The 17,782-nt window shown below is 44.0% G+C and overlaps 1 protein-coding gene across 1 annotated transcript in view; it reads left to right on the forward strand.

The window, feature by feature from the left end:
- Positions 1-7,389: 7,389 nt before the first annotated feature.
- Positions 7,390-17,782, forward strand: part of LOC114605181 (uncharacterized) — a 47,982-nt gene continuing 37,589 nt past the window's right edge. The window contains exon 1 of the mRNA XM_077934905.1: positions 7,390-7,518. Coding sequence (XP_077791031.1) covers positions 7,440-7,518 — 79 coding nt within the window. The 5' untranslated portion in view covers positions 7,390-7,439. The remainder of the gene's footprint in view (positions 7,519-17,782) is intronic.

Below are 17,782 nucleotides of genomic sequence, written 5' to 3' on the forward strand. Positions count from 1 at the left end.
TGTGGCTGGGTGTGTCATCTGTTACAAGATGGGGAAATGTTTTCCTTGATTTTTCTTACATACTTTATTTATTTAAATAGTCATAATTCTCACTTTTTTAAAGTGGTGGTATACCCAGCAGAAACAATTTAAAAATGGCAAACATATTAGTAAAAGCTGTTGGGAAGCAATCTCAGATTTGAAAGGCCTTCGTGACTGAGTCAGACCAATGGGTCCATTTGGATCAATATATGAATGTACTGTAAGAGAGATGGAACACATGAAACCACAGCATGGCCCATGGGCTTTGTTTCCATGTAGAATATATATGGGAGAAAACCAGCCATGTTATTCTGTTGTGGCAAAAACACATTTGTTATGAACAAAATGGTGATTCTGCCCAACAGGTGAGGCAAGGGTGTAGTTCTAACACTGAGCTTGGCTGTGGACCAGACTCTCCTTATTGGGTGTCATCCAGATGTTGAACCCCAGGAGCCCCAGGAGTCAGCTTGGTTGGAGGAGGTTACTGTAGGCGATGGGTTTTTGAAATCACAGATTGTACTCCTTGCTTCCTACTGCTATTCAACTGCCATTCCTTCTCCTTTATGGCCATGTTGCATAAAGCTGCCAACTGATCTGATAAAGGAGACACTCCTCTCTCTCTCTCTCTCTCTCTCTCTCTCTCTCTCTCTCTCTCTCTCTCTCTCTCTCTCGTAAGCTGATTGAGTTTGTTCATAACTTGCAAACAGGTCTGTCAGGTTGTTCCCAAGGCTGTCCTATTTTCCAGATTAGATTACATCTTTCGGCATTGAATAAATATTGCTACAGTCGAATAATGTTGATTTTCAGGAACTTAAGCTGCTAGCCTTGAACTCTGTTGCAGAAAAAGTTGAATGGATATTGACAGCCTTCCAAAAACCACCAGGCAGCAGAGTTCCAGCTGTCTTTAGCTAGGCAGGATAAAATAAATATCTTGCATGCCTCCCACCCTACTTTTACTCTTGGCTTGGAAAACAGGGAACATGGTCTTAAAACTGTTTAGGAATGGGTGCATCTGTCAAATTTGGTTTCTCTCAGATTTCCCTTCTAAAGTTCCAGTGATGCCAGCACTGGATTTCCTGGGCCAGTTGACTGCATGTTGACTGGGGGCCAGACGTCTACCCACTCAGTCAATAGGCAAGAACTGATGCTTATGTACATATATAAAATTATCCTAGTCTGTCTCACAGGGCGATTGCAAAGATAAAAAGAGGGGAGAACAAGGTACACAGCCTTGAGCTCCTGAGCTGAAAAACAAAATACAAATAAACAACAAGAAGCAGCAAATGTGTGCAGTTTTAGAACTCTCAGCAAAATAAACACATTCAGAAAGAAATTTTGTCAACCTTGTTGATTTTTTAAATAAGAATTTTAACTTTCTGTAACTTTAAGGTGTGCGATGATTTTTCGAAACTAGAGATGGAATTGTTAGAACCAAAAAGTAAGACACTTTCGAGAATGTACAACTTGCTGCTTAAATGGAACACACAGGATGAGACAGTTAAATCAGCCATGATAAAATGGGCACAGGACATTGGGCATAACATCATGTTTGAGGACTGGGAAAGGTTATGGAACACCGGAATGAAGTTCACGGCATGTAATGCCTTGAAGGAAAACATTATGAAAATGATATACCGGTGGTACATGACCCCAGTCAAGCTTGCTAAGATATATCACCTGTCTGACAACAAATGTTGGAAATGTAAGGAGGTTGAAGGGACATTCTTTCACCTCTGGTGGACCTGCCCAAAAGTGAAGGCCTTCTGGGAAGCGATTTATAATGAGTTAAAAAAGGTATTTAGGTATACCTTTCCCAAGAAACCAGAGGCCTTCCTCCTGGGCATGGTAGACCAGAAAGTGTTAAAGAAGGATAGAACTTTGTTTATGTATGCTATTACAGCAGCAAGAATTCTTATTGCAAAGTACTGGAAGACACAAGATTTACCCACGCTGGAGGAATGGCAGACGCAGTTGATCGACTACATGGAATTGGCTGAAATGACTGGCAGAATCCGAGATTTGGGAGAGGAAACAATGGAAGAGGACTGGAAAAAATTCAAGGACTATTTGCAAAAACATTATAAGTTGTATGAATCTTAAGAATGTGCACGATTAGGAAACTTTTGCTTCAGCAACTCGATTAGGTGAATTGAAAACTAGGTTATAAGAAAGAAGAGGTGAAAACATGAAATAACTTTATTATGTTTATTTTAAATGTACAAGCATTGGGATACAACACTGTGAAATTAGAAACATGATAACTGAAAGGTACAGTAAGTTATGAAACAAGGTAACAAATTGCTGACGTTTCTATTACAAAGAACGCAGGGTTTGGAGGATGTGGGGAAGTCCAGTTGGGTTTTTGGAAACACTATGGAAAGTTGGATTATTATGTATTTCTTTTTCTTCTTGTTTTCTTTTTTCTTTTTTCTTTATTCTGTATATTCTTGAGCGTAAGAAAAGAAACTCAATAAAAATATTTTTTTTAAAAAATAAGGTGTGCGGTGATTTTATGGCTGCATTTGCTGATTCGTTTTATATTTTACATTAATGTTTTGTGGTTACTGCATATGAATCAATGGTAGCCCAGTGATGACGAGGAGACCAGTAGTGGTCGTGTGGCTGACTTGGAAAATTGCATTTGGGTGGGCTGCACACTGCAATATCACCACTTTTACTAGGTAGCAGAGAAGCCTCATTTATTCATTTACCTGCAAGTAAAAAGAAAGGTAAAGAGACCCCTGACCATTAGGTCCAGTCATAGCCGACTCTGGGGTTGCGGCGCTCATCTCACTTTATTGGCCAAGGGAACCGACGTACAGCTTCCAAGTCATGTGGCCAGCATAACTAAGCCACTTCTGGTGAACCAGAGCAGCACACGGAAACACCATTTACCTTCCCGCCGGAGTGGTACCTATTTATCTATTTGCATTTTGACATGCTTTTGCACTGCTAGGTTGGCAGAAGCAGGGACTGAGCAATGGGAGCTCACCCCGTCGCGGGGATTCGAACCACCAACCTTCTGATCTGCAAGTCTTAGGCTCTGTGGTTCAACCCACAGTGCCACCCACGTCCCTTTATGTATTATATTATATTATATATATTATATTATATTATATTATATTATATTATATTATATTATATTATATTATATTATATTATATTATATTATATTATATTATTATATTTAAATTATATGATTTACCTGCAAGTAAATCATACCAAAAACAGCCAGTTGTGTTTTCCACTGTAAAGGCAGGATACTTGGTGAGTGAATGAAATAATGTGGACATGCAGGACAGCACTTAAACATGCATACAACATTCATCCAGTGCTAGACTAGCAGCAATAACAAGATATTCCTCTTTTTTTTCTGTCACCCTGGGAGGCCTGTCTGGGAGCCCCAGGTAGGGGCAGTCAGCATTCCTTCCTCTGATTGCTTAACAACAGAGTTTATGTTATTGAGCATTCTTGGCAATAGCAGCTTCTCTGTATCTCCCTAACTGTTGCCTCCACATTTTGCTTTCTAGATTTTTTATAGATGTTTGATTGGCTTGCCCTCTTTTTAAAAAGAATATTAAGAATCCAGGGCCCTTGTTGTGTTGGGGGCCTGGTACATGTGTACCCTCTATATTGCCAGTTGACAGTCCTGTTAATTTAAGATCTTCACATCACTGTGATAATTAAAAAAACCCAAAGTCCTCAGAAGAATTCATCAACATTTTTGCATGAATTTCTCCTAATATGCACATCTTGGTATGCCATTTTGCCCAATATACTGTTGCACACCACCCCAATCTATGAGTAGTGCAACATTCCAGTAGTTCTAAGTCCTTACCCAGGGTTTGATTTCCCCAGAATGAGGGATAGCAAAGATACTGGTGTCTTTAGGATATATGGTTTATTTACATATATATACAACCTGAGACTATGATGGAGGAGCTGACAGCATTAACACCCCAGAAAGTCTTGCTTCTCCCATAAACGTAGCCAGGGCTTTTTCAGCTAGAATTCACCAGAACTCAGTTCTGGCACCTCTCAGGTGGGCACCATTACCATTATAAGAGAACAAGTAAGGCATTCCTTGTGGGTAAAAGCCTCAGCGCCTAGGACTTGCCGATTGAAAGGTCGGCGGTTCGAATCCCCGCGGTGGGGTGCGCTCCCGTTGCTCGGTCCCAGCGCCTGCCAACCTAGCAGTTCGAAAGCACCCCCGGGTGCAAGTAAATAAATAGGGACCGCTTACTAGCGGGAAGGTAAACGGCATTCCGTGTGCTGCGCTGGCTCGCCAGATGCAGCTTGTCACGCTGGCCACGTGACCTGGAAGTGTCTGCAGACAGCGCTGGCCCCCGGCCTATAGAGTGAGATGGGCGCACAACCCTAGAGTCTGTCAAGACTGGCCCGTATGGGCAGGGGTACCTTTACCTTTACCTAAGGCATTCCTGCTGAGTTCCTGCACCTCTTTTTCTAGAAAAATAGTACTGGCTACAGCTTTGGATTCAGGCATGTCTCTCCACTGCCTGCAGGAGTTGCCAGAAGCAGGAATACAAGGTGCCATGCAACCATCTTAGAGACTCCACTCCAGATTTGTGTAGGGATCAAACCAAATTTTATTGGTCAACCAAATACAGGTTAAAGCCTGAAATCAAACGTAAACAAACAGGTCACAAAAACATTATAGCACATAAGGTTAAATCATTATGCACACCACAGGTATAGACAAATGGCCAAAAAAACTCCTCAGGGCACAAGACTGGACTCTTGGGCTTTTCTGAGTTGGGAGCCTTTTATTACTGTGTTAACATAACTGATTTGTTCAAGCTAGACAGCAGGTAAGACTGTGGAGAATTAGCCATGGGGAATCAGGGACAGTTCCATGACAAAAGATCCTGAACAGCTTCCTGTGTGCTGGCATCTTCACATAACAGAGGGAGAAGAGGGAAAACACTCATTCTCTTTTCTAAGCTCTACACAATTTCACAGTGCATGGAGATTCCTTGCACCAGAGGAGTAGTACTTTCCTGCTTTGAGGGAGTCCTATCAATGGGAGAGAAATATTTTGATAGCTTCCTTTGTTGGTTTGGCTTTGACTGGCTTGCTTAACTTGTTCCAATCTTTTTCTTTTTGCATTCTTGTAACCACCATATCAGATGGATCTACTTCACTTAATATTTTGAACTGAACTATAGGGCAGATTCTTTTGCCTTTAATTCCTTTAATTCCTTTCAGCAACTCCCGACCTAGTTGCTAAACTCCAGGCAGGACAGGTTTTTCTCTTGAGCAAAGCAAATTTGTGCAAGATGTTACAACACTCAACAGCTTTCTTACTTGAAGGAAATGGTAAATTATAGCAATGATAGGTAGAGAGTGACACGTCACACCACCCAGTCTCTGTACTCCACAGACAAATGCCGTTCTTTTGGGTTTAAAATTAATTAGAAACAGACCTCCAGGGCAAATGTCCTCTGGTCTCCACTCCATAAAATATTGGTAAGACAAGTTGAAACTCCTTAACACAAAGTTAAAACAAAGTTAAGACTAATTTAGAAACTCGAGAGCTGTGGAGCAATCTGAGCTGTCGGCTTTCTCGCTTTCACTGTCAGTATGTGTACGGTTTGCTCCTTAGCCTTTTCTTCTCCTGAATATATTCCACAAGGCAGTGCATGTTTAGGTCCAGAATTTTCCTTTTCTTAGATGGGCTACCTTCCCAGATTGATGAGCCCCATCTGCCCTTCATTTCCATCTACAGCATGTGCAGAAACCACCTTCTTGTCTGTTGGACCCACTATTAGGCCCACCTGCTCAATCCCCAGGAGCCTGTCTTCACATGCAAGAGAGTCCTTTAATTCACCAATGGTTTGAAACCCATCAGCTGCCCTCACCTGGTTTAGCTGGCCAGTGAAAGCCATTCCCGGGGTGTGGCTGCTGTCGCATGCTGACAGTTTCTAGGAGCCACAGGTGAGAGCTGAGTGGAGGGGTGGGGACCAAAGTTGGGCAAAGTACCCCAGGAAGAGTATGACATGTCCCCCACCAGAGGTACCACCCCTCCCCTAACACCCCTGATGACATACTACTAAGTAACTAAAGGGGAGAGAATCAGAAATAGCAAAAGATGAAATAATGTAGCACAGCACAAATGCTGAAGAGGTTGAAAAAGTTCTTAAAACACTTGGGAAAAATAAAAAGATATCATCACCTGATGTTGAAAAGACCTAAACAATTGGAGTGCCACTGCCAAAAAGACCCTTAATCTAGTAGACACCCTTTCTTCTTTTGGAATGGACAATGAAGAGTGTCCAAAGAAGATCTATGGGTCCAAGGAGGCATCTTCACCATCTTTTTATTTGGGTACCACATTTCCAGACTCTGGACTTACATCCCTGGAGAAGGTAGAATGGCGCCCACCTTGTTGCCCTTCTGCTGACAGGTGAAGAGTTTCTCTTTCCAACAGGCTCTTGGAAACTGGCTGCTTTTAATGAAAGGGGTGGAGCATTGGTATGTTTATATAGGTATATAGTTTTAATTCTTTTAATGTCTTTTTAATGATTTCTCCCCCTATGCTTTTAACAATTCTTGTTTTTATCTGTAAGCTGCCTTGAGTACTGTCAGGGGGGAAAGGTGATGTAGAAATAAATTAATAATAATAATAATAATAATAATAATAATAATAATAATAATAATTTAAAATATAGTTAAAACCCTGCTCATGGTGATGTACAGCATGAATTTACATAATTATAAGTGTTACAAAAGTAGCCATAACAATACACAACCAAAGTGGAAAAAATTCACATAAATCAGGCCAGGTGGGAAAAGGATTAGCATTCAATACGGTCTCTTGGTTGGGCAAGGAGGCAATCTATTTTATGTAATCTGACCCAAAGGCTGCTAATGGCTTTAAAGGTTAAAACCAGCACTCTGAATTGGGCCTAGGAACAGACCCACAGCTGACGGTAAAGAGCTGGTGTGACATGATCGAGATAGCTAATCCCAGAACAAGTGTTAGATGCTTCACATGACACAGCTCTATATAGGTTTGGAGCTGGAGGGGTCTTTTTGTGGTTTGTGATACAGTGTTTGTGTAACTTTGTTCTGAAAGAAAGAACTGAACTATTTATTTACATTTAAGAGCATTGTTCATGTACTGTTTCTGATATTTTGTCTCATTTACCTCAGCCTGCCATTTATCAACCTAATCTCCTCATGTTTTAATAACTGGCAAGAGGTCAAATATTTGCTTTGACCACAAAATTGAAAGGAAACTTTGAGTGGTCTTTGTTAGGAACAGTTTTCTGATTGGAGGAGAGCAGCATCCCGGGCAGTTTAATAACCCCCTTCCCACTCTGTTGGGGGCACTCAAGTCAAGAGCGCTTCTCTCTCTCTGTAAATCTGTCTCCTGAGCCTTGCCCAAAAAGGACACAATGCTTCGAGGAAGGACTGTGAGATGCTGCCTTTTGCTGATGCTCTTGACTATCCTGCCTACACGGCCTGCATTGGAAGGTGCGTTACCAAGAATTGGGTGTCATTCCTCCCCCTAGTTTTCCTTCCTCCCCAATATTCACTGGTGCAAACCCATAGAAGGCTGGCTTAATTCCCACTGGAAAAGAATATGACAAGTTAATGGTGACTTATTGCTTTCCTGTCAGTAGGGCTTCCTATATGAGTGCCTGCCTTTAGATCTGGGCCTCTGTTTTGGTTAAGAAATATTTCTTAACAGTAGTTAATCAGAGTCAAGATAAATTCCTGAAGTGCTCAATCTGCTCTCATTGGAAACTACTGTTTGGGGTTTTTATAATGATTTTTATTTTTAATTACAATCGAATAATAGTCTCATTATAGCAATACCAATTTACAATACAATTATTAATACCAATAGTTCAAATACCAAATTGCATAATTTAGATAAGGTGCCCCCCCACATGCTAGAATTGATGGCTTGGTTATTTGCTTTATTTCTGCGTTCCAAAATCTTATTAATTTCCATTACATTCCGGTCATAATAATAATCCCTTATATACAACAACTGCAATATTAATAACTTCTATTCATGTTGACACATTAAATGATTTATAAAACTACAAGTGAGGAACTCAAACTATATCCTTCCTGTGTGTGGCAATTATTCTGTCCGTAGTTTTTTCTTCCTGTCCTTGTAAGATGTCATGTCTTTCTTTCACCCAGTTGTTGCTGTTATCCATCATGCCTTGAGTGAAGCTGATATCCCATTGTTGTTCCAGAAATTTCTCCATCACTCTGTCCCATGCTTCGTTGTTTTACAACTTTAACAACAGCTACAAAAATCACTCTGTCTCAATAAATAACCTGTTTTCACAATTTTTCCACTCAGCCTGGGGAGAACTGCAGATGACTCAATAATGAACCTTATAAGTTCATTGGCAAGTTCACAGACTCCTTTCATCCTTCTGTCCAAATGAAGATAAATGAGCAATTATGTTGTTGTTGTTGTTGTTTAGTCATTTAGTCGTGTCCGACTCTTCGTGACCCCATGGACCAGAGCACGCCAGGCACTCCTGTCTTCCACTGCCTCCCGCAGTTTGGTCAAACTCATGTTTGTAGCTTCGAGAACACTGTCCAACCATCTCATCCTCTGTCGTCCCCTTCTCCTTGTGCCCTCCATCTTTCCCAACATCAGGGTCTTTTCCAGGGAGTCTTCTCTTCTCATGAGGTGGCCAAAGTATTGGAGTCTCAGCTTCAGGATCTGTCCTTCCAGTGAGCACTCAGGGCTGATTTCCTTCAGAATGGATACGTTTGATCTTCTTGCCGTCCATGGGACTCTCAAGAGTCTCCTCCAGCAACATAATTCAGAAGCATCAATTCTTCGACAATCAGCCTTCTTTATGGTCCAGCTCTCACTTCCATACATCACTACTGGGAGAACCATGAGCAATTATACTTCCAATTAAATTAAATTCAAAGTCCTCTTAGCATTATTCAGTTCCCTCCATAAATAATAAAGGATGGAAAAGTCAGCTTTAAGTTTCCATCATAAACCTTTTGCAAAATAGAGCTTCCCTTCCCTTTTTTATTTTACACACACAGTTCCGTTTAATGTTATATTCCATATCTATAATCCAATGTCTTCCATCCTCGTTGTACAAATATAAATTGAACTAAACATTCAGAGGAGGGTTGCAAAGTCATAATTGTAGAGAAGAAAAAATTAAATAAAGAAATAAAACCGTAGGCTCCCCTCCCCCAATACCGTCTTTGGCACCGAATGAGATTTTAGCTCTAATTCAAACCTTAAAGTCCTTGCAGTTGTTTATGTTCCGCAGTTTGTGACCCCATCTTTTCCAGTACGCACCTGTAGGTAAAGGTAAAGGTACCCCTGCCCATACGGGCCAGTCTTGACAGACTCTAGGGTTGTGCGCCCATCTCACTTAAGAGGCCGGGGGCCAGCGCTGTCCGGAGACACTTTCCGGGTCACGTGGCCAGTGTGACAAAGCTGCATCTGGCGAGCCAGCGCAGCACACGGAACACCGTTTACCTTCCCGCCAGTAAGCAGTCCCTATTTATCTACTTGCACCCGGGGGTGCTTTCGAACTGCTAGGTTGGCAGGCGCTGGGACCGAACAACGGGAGTGCACCCCGCCGCGGGGATTCGAACCGCCAACCTTTCGATCAGCAAGCTCTAGGCGCTGAGGCTTTTACCCACAGCGCCACCCGCGTCCCACGCACCTGTACTTTAGTCCAATTAAGCTCTAATTAATAGGAGAATGTCTGCTTCTTAATGGTGGCATTGGAGGGTTTTCAGCAGGCAAAGTGCTTTTGCACTCAGCGCCTTCCTGCCTCTGGCAATCCATGCGAGAGCCAGGTACTGAGACAAACTGCGAGTGAAGCCCATTCCCCCTTGTCCCTAGGGGGAATTTGCAAGGATAATTACCCTCAATCACTCTTGTTTTTCCTTCTCCAACAATCTCCTGCTGTTGTGGGAGCTGCCTGCATTAAGGCGGTGTGGAACTGGAAGCCCCTCATGGGGCAATTCTAACCACATCTGCTATGGGGTTAGTTTAATTGACAACAGAACTTGCATTAGTCACAATTAACTTGTTCCTTTAGTTTCAATGGGCTTTTAGTGTCACTGAAGTTTTAGTGTCATTGAGTTCAAGGAGATTTACTCCAGGTAAGTGAGTACAAGAATGCAGTCTTAAGCACAACCAACCCATACCCTTCAACATTCCTCAAATAAAAATAGGAAAATTGCACCCTCCCCTAACAATTGACACCATTCCTCCCCCCGAGCATTTCCACCACCACTACACCAACGGGACACAGCACACCCACCCTCCACCATCCTAAGGAAACCCCCTAGTCCCAATTTTATGTTATTTTTTCTTTGGTATCTTTACAAAAAGAAAAACACACTAATAAATAACTTAAAAGGGGGCAAGGTTAGACATGGGTGCACAAAGTAGTTTTTTTAAAAGAAACCCAAGACTCCTTGCATGCTGCTCTGCTCCCCTTTTTCTGCCCAGGAAGGTCCTGCTCCGTCTGCACCTCGAAGCCAGCGGGTGGCAGCAGCAGCCTCTCCTCCTCCTCACTCGCTCTCCTGCAGCTGCTTCAAGCGGTCCATTGAGAGGCCACCTTAGAGGCACCAGGATGCTCCTGCACAGCTGCCACTGCTGGTGCCACCACTGCTGCTCCGAGCAAGCGCCAGCTCGTTCTCCTCCCCAAGCTTCGTGGCAGTGGCAATGATGGGGGAATTGGGGACATTCCAGAATCAAATCAGAAGCCAGGATGGCTTCTGTAATTCCAGAACTATCCCTGGAAAACAGGGACACTTGGAGGGTATGCTAACCTTTCGTGCTGCTTGCTGCAGTAACCTCAAGTAGAATACGACATAGGTTTAGAGGCACCATTATACTTCTGGTTTTACTTTGCACTGGAAGCTTTCATAACAAGGAATGAGGGCCTATCCACACTTCTGTTTGTGCCACAATTTCTAGGCAGAGAACTCTGATTTTTAGGCATGGGTGCAAGTGAGTGGGGGTTTTATTTGGTGCCACCGCAGAAAACCTGTTTGACTTTTGCTTTGATTAAGTGGTAAACAGTGAGTTTTCCCAGGAAAGTGGTGCAACAACAAAAAAAAGCTGTGCTTGGATCCATGCCTACAAATCACAGACCTGAAAGAAGCATTATTTTTTAAAAAATAATTTATTACAATTGCCAATAAGGAAATACAGGATACAGCTATGTGATTTACTAAGTCAATAATATAAAACATATGCAGAAGAAAAGAATGAATGGCCCATGATTACAAAGGGCTCCATTGTCTAAATCAAAACAATTACAAATATTTCTTTCAAAAAAGAAGATAAAAAGTAATCTTAAAGGTAAAGGTAAAAGGACCCCTGACCTTTAAGTCCAGTCGCGGACGACTCTGGGGTTGCGGCGCTCATCTCTCTATACTTAATTTTAAACTGTAATAAATCCAGACATTCACATAGACCTGCTGGACCTAACGCTCCAGAGCTGCCGTGGTTGTTTATGAAATGAAATAAAACCAAATGACAAATAAGCGATCTTGGGCTCTTTGGCCCATGGACACTATCAGCATTTGTGATAATTTTTTTCAAGATTTTCTATTCTTTCTTATAGTTCCCAATGTGGCTCTTGATGGTAAGGCGTCGCAGTCCAGTATCTACAATGATCTTGGAAAGCCTGAGAATGCCATTGATGGGTCACCATCTACTAACTATATGGATGGCCACTGCACACACACAAAACTAGAACGGAATCCATGGTGGACAGTGGATTTGGGAGCAGAGTTTCGTGTGTCCAGGGTTAGCATCACCAATCGAGGAGACTGCTGTGCACTGCGAATAATTGGGGCTCAAATCCGAATTGGAAACTCACCAGGAAAAGGTGGAATCACAAGTCCAAGGTAGGGTAACAGAGTGATGATATTGAAGGGGTTATATTTGACTTTTCTTTAAGATCCTAAGAAGAGCCCTGCTAGATTAGACAAAGGCCAAGGTTAAATAGCCTCTTGTTTTCTTTAGTAGCCAACCATATGCCTACTGGGACCCCATATATAGACCATGAGGACAATAGCCCTCTTCAGCCATTATCCCTAATAACTGGCATTAAGATGCATGTTACCTCTGATCCATCCTACAATATGACTTCTAGTTAATACAATACTAATCAATATGAACTGGTTCCTATTCAAGGTGTGCTACAATCATATTACTGGGCCGAGGGAGAACCGCCAATTTTGGCTGTAGAAAAATGCAAGGACGGTATGTAACTATCACCATCCCAGGCATTCGTATCCTCTCACTGTGTGAAGTTCAAGTGTTTGGTGAAAAGCTACCTTCCTCGGGTAAGTACGGAGGTTTCCTTGTCATGTTGTGGTTTGGTGGGCTGCTGACCGATGTCCTTGAAAAGAAGTGGATGGCAGATGTCTAGGCTAGGAAGTCTATAATGGCAGGGGAAGCTTTGGAGGAGGAATCCATCTCTTCAGTGGGATGCTTCTTGTCACATGTGCCTCTTTGTCTTTTAATAACTGCAGTATCACATGATTATACACAAGAGGTGGGGAATCTTTAGCCCATAGGCCTATATAGGCTTGCTAGGCCTCCCTGTTTTGGCCAGGGGGCTATATCAGGAAAGCCATGCTCACTTGCCCTACAACGGATGACATACAGGCAGTGATGACTTTAACATCTTCATGAATAAAATGCTGATACCCTGAAGGGAAAGCTGTGCCTGTAAACCTCTGCCCTGCTCGCATAGAGGCATGGAAGTTTTACCAGTAGAAAGGTGGCAACTTTAGTTAGGAGAAGACTTAGAGTCCAATTGTAGATTCAATCCAGAACAGTGTGTCCCAAAGTGGATGATACTACCCCCTGGAGGGCACTGGAATGATCCTGGGGGTCTCCCCTGGTTCTGGTGGTCATGCTGAAGATCAAGTGTTTCCCCAGGCATGGGTGAACTCTTTTCAGCTTCACCCGAGCCCGGAAAGTGGACCACAGCTTGCCAATGTATTTGGCCAATGGCAGGCGGGCTGCAGCACTGGCCCCACTCCTGGAATGGATTGTACTGAGCCAGCAGGCTTCTTTCTGGTCCGCCCCATGGGTATTTAATCCTGGGGCCTAGTCCACCTCCTTATCCAGTTTTGAAAAACCATTCGTACATATATCATCAGTTGTGTAATGATGCTTACTGATGTAACCAAGAGTTAAAGCCATAGTGATAACTTTATTTTACTTTACAAAGAAACACACCAAGTGCAAGTTATAACCGATCAGTGGTCTAGTCCTCCAACAGGTCTTGACAAGCCAGCGATGGCAGGTGAGCGTGTCGTGCATTGTTAGGAAGTCCGTCAGCAGGAATAAGTGTGCTGTGTATGTTACTGGAGGGGAGGGCGCTGATTATTATTTTTCCTTAACAGGGGGCAGTAGTCCAATTAGGTTTGGGAACCTCTGGTCTAGAAAGTTCACATCTGTTATATTCATTGATATTCCTGTGGGACATTGACAAAATTCTTCTCAAGTTCTGTGCTATTTGGGGGTTTGTGATTCCAGTGATCTCCATCAACCAAGTATACTTGGGGTTGTTGTTTTTAAGTAAGGTTTGGCATGGCTCAGATATTTTTCAACACATAGGAAGTCTTGCTTTCACATTTAACATATGTTTTGTCTAGGAGATGAAGAGGGGTCCGCATCTGGAATGGAAGAAGCATAAGGTTGGTAAATGATCCTCACATTCATGTGTTTCAAAAGCCTAAAACATTATACACTAAACATGAACAGTCAATATTTATTTAGCTGGTTAGTTTGAATCAATATGGTAAATTTGGTCTTCTTCACCTCACCAAACACTTCCAGCAACTTGACGCTTTCCCCTCTTGTTCCTAAGCCTCTATAATGCGGCTCATTTCATCTTGCAGGGCACAGCCTTCCATTCCACCCATCAAAATCTTTAAGGCAGTGACCTGGGGCCCTTCAGATCTTATTGGACTCCAACTCCCACCATTACCAGACAATATGGGCAATGGCCAGGGATGACTGGAGCTCCAGATGGGCATTTCCAGACTGGTGATACATACATAGAGTTATGTAATCATTTGTTTTTCTGCTGAGAGCTACCAAGTGGAATTATCACATGCACACTAGTGGGTAGGACAAAGCTGAGTGGATGGGGAAGCCTCCCATAAGTACCTTTCTGCTGCTCCCACCAGATGCATGTTGCCATTGGTGCATCTTCCTTGGGATATTGTGTATGCCTAAAGAAGCAGCTGGGCCTTGTGCTATCTCTAGAAAGCTGGGTTCAATCGGCACTTGATCCCCGCTTTCTAGGCATGGGTATGAGCGGTTTTCCCCTTGCCCCACTCCTTTCCAAGGGAAAACTCACTCTTCAGCAATGTTGTGTTCATGCTGATACAGAAAAATCTGTCCATGGTTCTGATCTGTGACAACTGTCTCATGCATATGCATCCTTCCATATAGGAAAAATGTCCTAGTGAGCAACACTTTTATAATAAGATTATAGTATTACTGTATATTGCATTTTTAGTATTGTTTTGCAGTACAGTCGTACCTTGGAAGTTGAACGGAATCCATTCGGGAAGTCCATTCTACTTCCAAAATCAGCAGCCAATCAGAAGTCGCAGAAGCCCCATTGGACATTTGGGTTCCAAAAGAACGTTGGCAAACCAGAACAATAACTTATGGGTTTGCGGCATTCCGGAGCCAAAATGTACAAGTTCCAGGGTGTTTGACAACCAAGTTACGACTGTATGTTGTCCAGGGAATGTTTGGGATGGGTAGATATAATCATGTAATGCAGTGTTTCCCAACCGGTGTTCCGCGGCACACTAGTGTGCCGCGAGACGTTGCCTGGTGTGCCATGGGAGGGAGGCGGGCGAGTCGGGCGGCGAGAGGCGGGGCGGCGGCGGCGAAGATCCGTGTCGAGCCGGGGGCGGCTCCGCGGTGGTGGTGCCGAGGTTTCTCTCTCCATTCTCCCCTCACACACACACACAGGAAATAACACAGGATCAGCTGACAGGACCCGGCCAATGGGGCGGCGGCGGGGCAGCGCGCGCAAAAGGGAGGAGCGCGAGACAGCGGACGAGGAGGAGGCCGGCATGTCCGGGCAGCAGCAGCAACAACAGCAGCAGCAACTCCCGGCGACGGCTCCTCAAGCCCCGGGCAACCCTACTCCCTCACCGGCCTCGGCCGCCCTCCTGCTCCACCCGCCGCCGCCTCCCCCGCCGCCGCCGGCCACCTCGGCCCCGCCGCCGCCCCCTCCTCCGCCCGCTATCGCCGCCACCACCACAACAGCCGCCGCCGCCTCAGCTGGGCCCATGCCTGCCGGGAGCGGCGGCGGCAGCAGTAGCAGCAGCGCCCCGGCGCCCTTCCCTCCCGGCGTGACGCTGCGCGCTGACGTCACGGGGCTGTAATGGTGGTGTGCCTCAAGATTTTTTTCATCAAACAAGTGTGCCTTTGCCCAAAAAAGGTTGGGAAACACTGATGTAATGAATGGAATAAATAACCCTGGGAGGTTGCATCCCAAGGAGATGCAACCTACAAATTACCCTGGTATCTCAGCTGCCTTATTTTTCTTTCTGCATAGATTATGTTTTATGGGACAGCAGAAATTGTGAAACCAAGAGCCCCTAGATTTGTGGAAAGACATCACAAATTATCATTAATCAGTGGTAACAAGAAGGAACTTGGCTGGCTGTCTAGAAGAACCTGCACCCAGAGGGACATCAACACCTTCCATGACTGCTAAAATCCCAAATAAACAGTAGAACTTGCAACTCTTTGTGGCTGGATGTACTGTCTGTTACAAGATTGGGAAACATATTCTTCTTACATATTTTATTTATTTAAATAGTTATAACTCTCACTTTTTCAAAGTGGTGGTATACCTAGCAGAAACAATTTTAAAATGGTAAACATATCAATAAAAGCTGTTGGGAAGCAATCTCAGATTTTGAAAGGCCTTCATGACTGAGTCAGACCATTATGTCCATTTAGATCAATAAAGGTAAAGGTACCCCTGCCCGTACGGGCCAGTCGTGTCTGACTCTGGGGTTGCGTGCTCATCTCGCTTAAGAGGCCGGGAGCCAGCGCTGTCCGAAGACACTTCCGGGTCACGTGGCCAGCGTGACGAAGCTGCTCTGGCGAGCCAGCACCAGCGCAGCGCACAGAAATGCCGTTACCTTCCCGCTATAAAGCGGTACCTATTTATCTACTTGCACTTGGGGGTGCTTTCGAACTGCTAGGTGGGCAGGAGCTGGGACCGAACGACAGAAGCTCACCCCGCCGCAGGGATTCGAACCGCCGACCATGTGATCGGCAACTCCTAGGCACTGAGGTTTTACCCACAGCGCCACCCGCGTCCCTTTTAGATCAATACTGTATATGAATGTACTGTAACAGAGATGTAACACATGAAACTGGAGTGTGGCCCATGGGCTTTGTTTCCATGTAGAACATATACAGTGGTACCTCAGGTTAAGAACTTAATTTGTTCTGGAGGTCCATTCTTAACCTGAAACTGTTCTTAACCTGAGGTACCACTTTAGCTAATGGGGCCTCCTGCTGCTGCCACGCCACCATCATGCGATTTCTGTTCTCATCCTGAAGCAAAGTTCTTAACCCGAGGTACTATTTCTGGGTTAGCGGAGTCTGTAACCTGAAGTGTTTGTAACCTGAAGCATCTGTAACCCGAGGTACCACTGTATAGGAAAAAACCAGCCATGTTATTCTGTTGTGGAAAAAACACACATTTGGAGTGAGCAAAATGGTGATTCTGCCCAACACGTGAGGCAAGGGTGTAGTTCTAACACTGAGCGTGGCTGTGGACCAGACTCTCCTTATTGGGTGTCATCCAGATGTTGAACTACAACCCCAGGAGCCCCAGGAGTCAGCTTGGTTGGAGGAGGTTACTGTAGGCAATGGATCTTTGAGATCACAGATTGTACTGCTTGCCTCCTGCTTCCATTCCTCCCCCTTTATGGCCACGTTGCACAAAGCTGCCAACCAAGGATTTCACTTTGTGCATCTGATAAAGTGGACACAGTCTCTCTTTTCCACAGCTAGTGTTTGTTCATAACTTGCAAACAGGTCTGTCAGGCTGTTCCCAAGGCTGCCCTATTTTCCATTCCATCTTTCAGCCTTGAATGACTATTGCTGCAGTTGTATAGTGTTTATTTTCAGGAGCTGAAGCTGCTAGCCTTGAACTCTGTTGCAGAAGAAGTTGAACGGATATTGACAGTCTTCCAAAAAACAGCAGGCAGCAGGGTTTCAGCTGTCTTTAGGCAAGACAAAACTATCTTGCATGCCTCCCACCCTGCTTTTACTCTTGGGTTGGAAAACAGGGGACATGGTCTTAAAACTGTATAGGAATGGGCACATCTGTCCATTTTGGGTTCTCTCCGATTTCCCTTCTTCCCTTCTGAAGTTCCAGTGATACCAACAGGATTTCCTAAGGCAGTTCACTGCATGTTGATTGGGGGCCCTGCATCCACCTACACAATCCATTTGGCAAGAACTGCTGCTGATGTATCCTAGTCTTGTATAAGTTACCCTAGTCTGTCTCAAAGGGCTGTTGCAAAGATAAAAAGAGGGGAGGACAAGGTTCACAGCCATGAGTTCCCGAGCTGAAAAGCAAAATACAAATATACAACAAGAATCAACAAATACGTGCAGTTTCAGAACTCTCATGGGGGCAAAAAAACCCCACAATTTTGTCAACCTTTATAAACACACAAAAAAACAACCTTATGT

This window comes from Podarcis muralis, chromosome 10 (assembly GCF_964188315.1).
Source record: "Podarcis muralis chromosome 10, rPodMur119.hap1.1, whole genome shotgun sequence".
NCBI lineage: Eukaryota > Metazoa > Chordata > Lepidosauria > Squamata > Lacertidae > Podarcis > Podarcis muralis.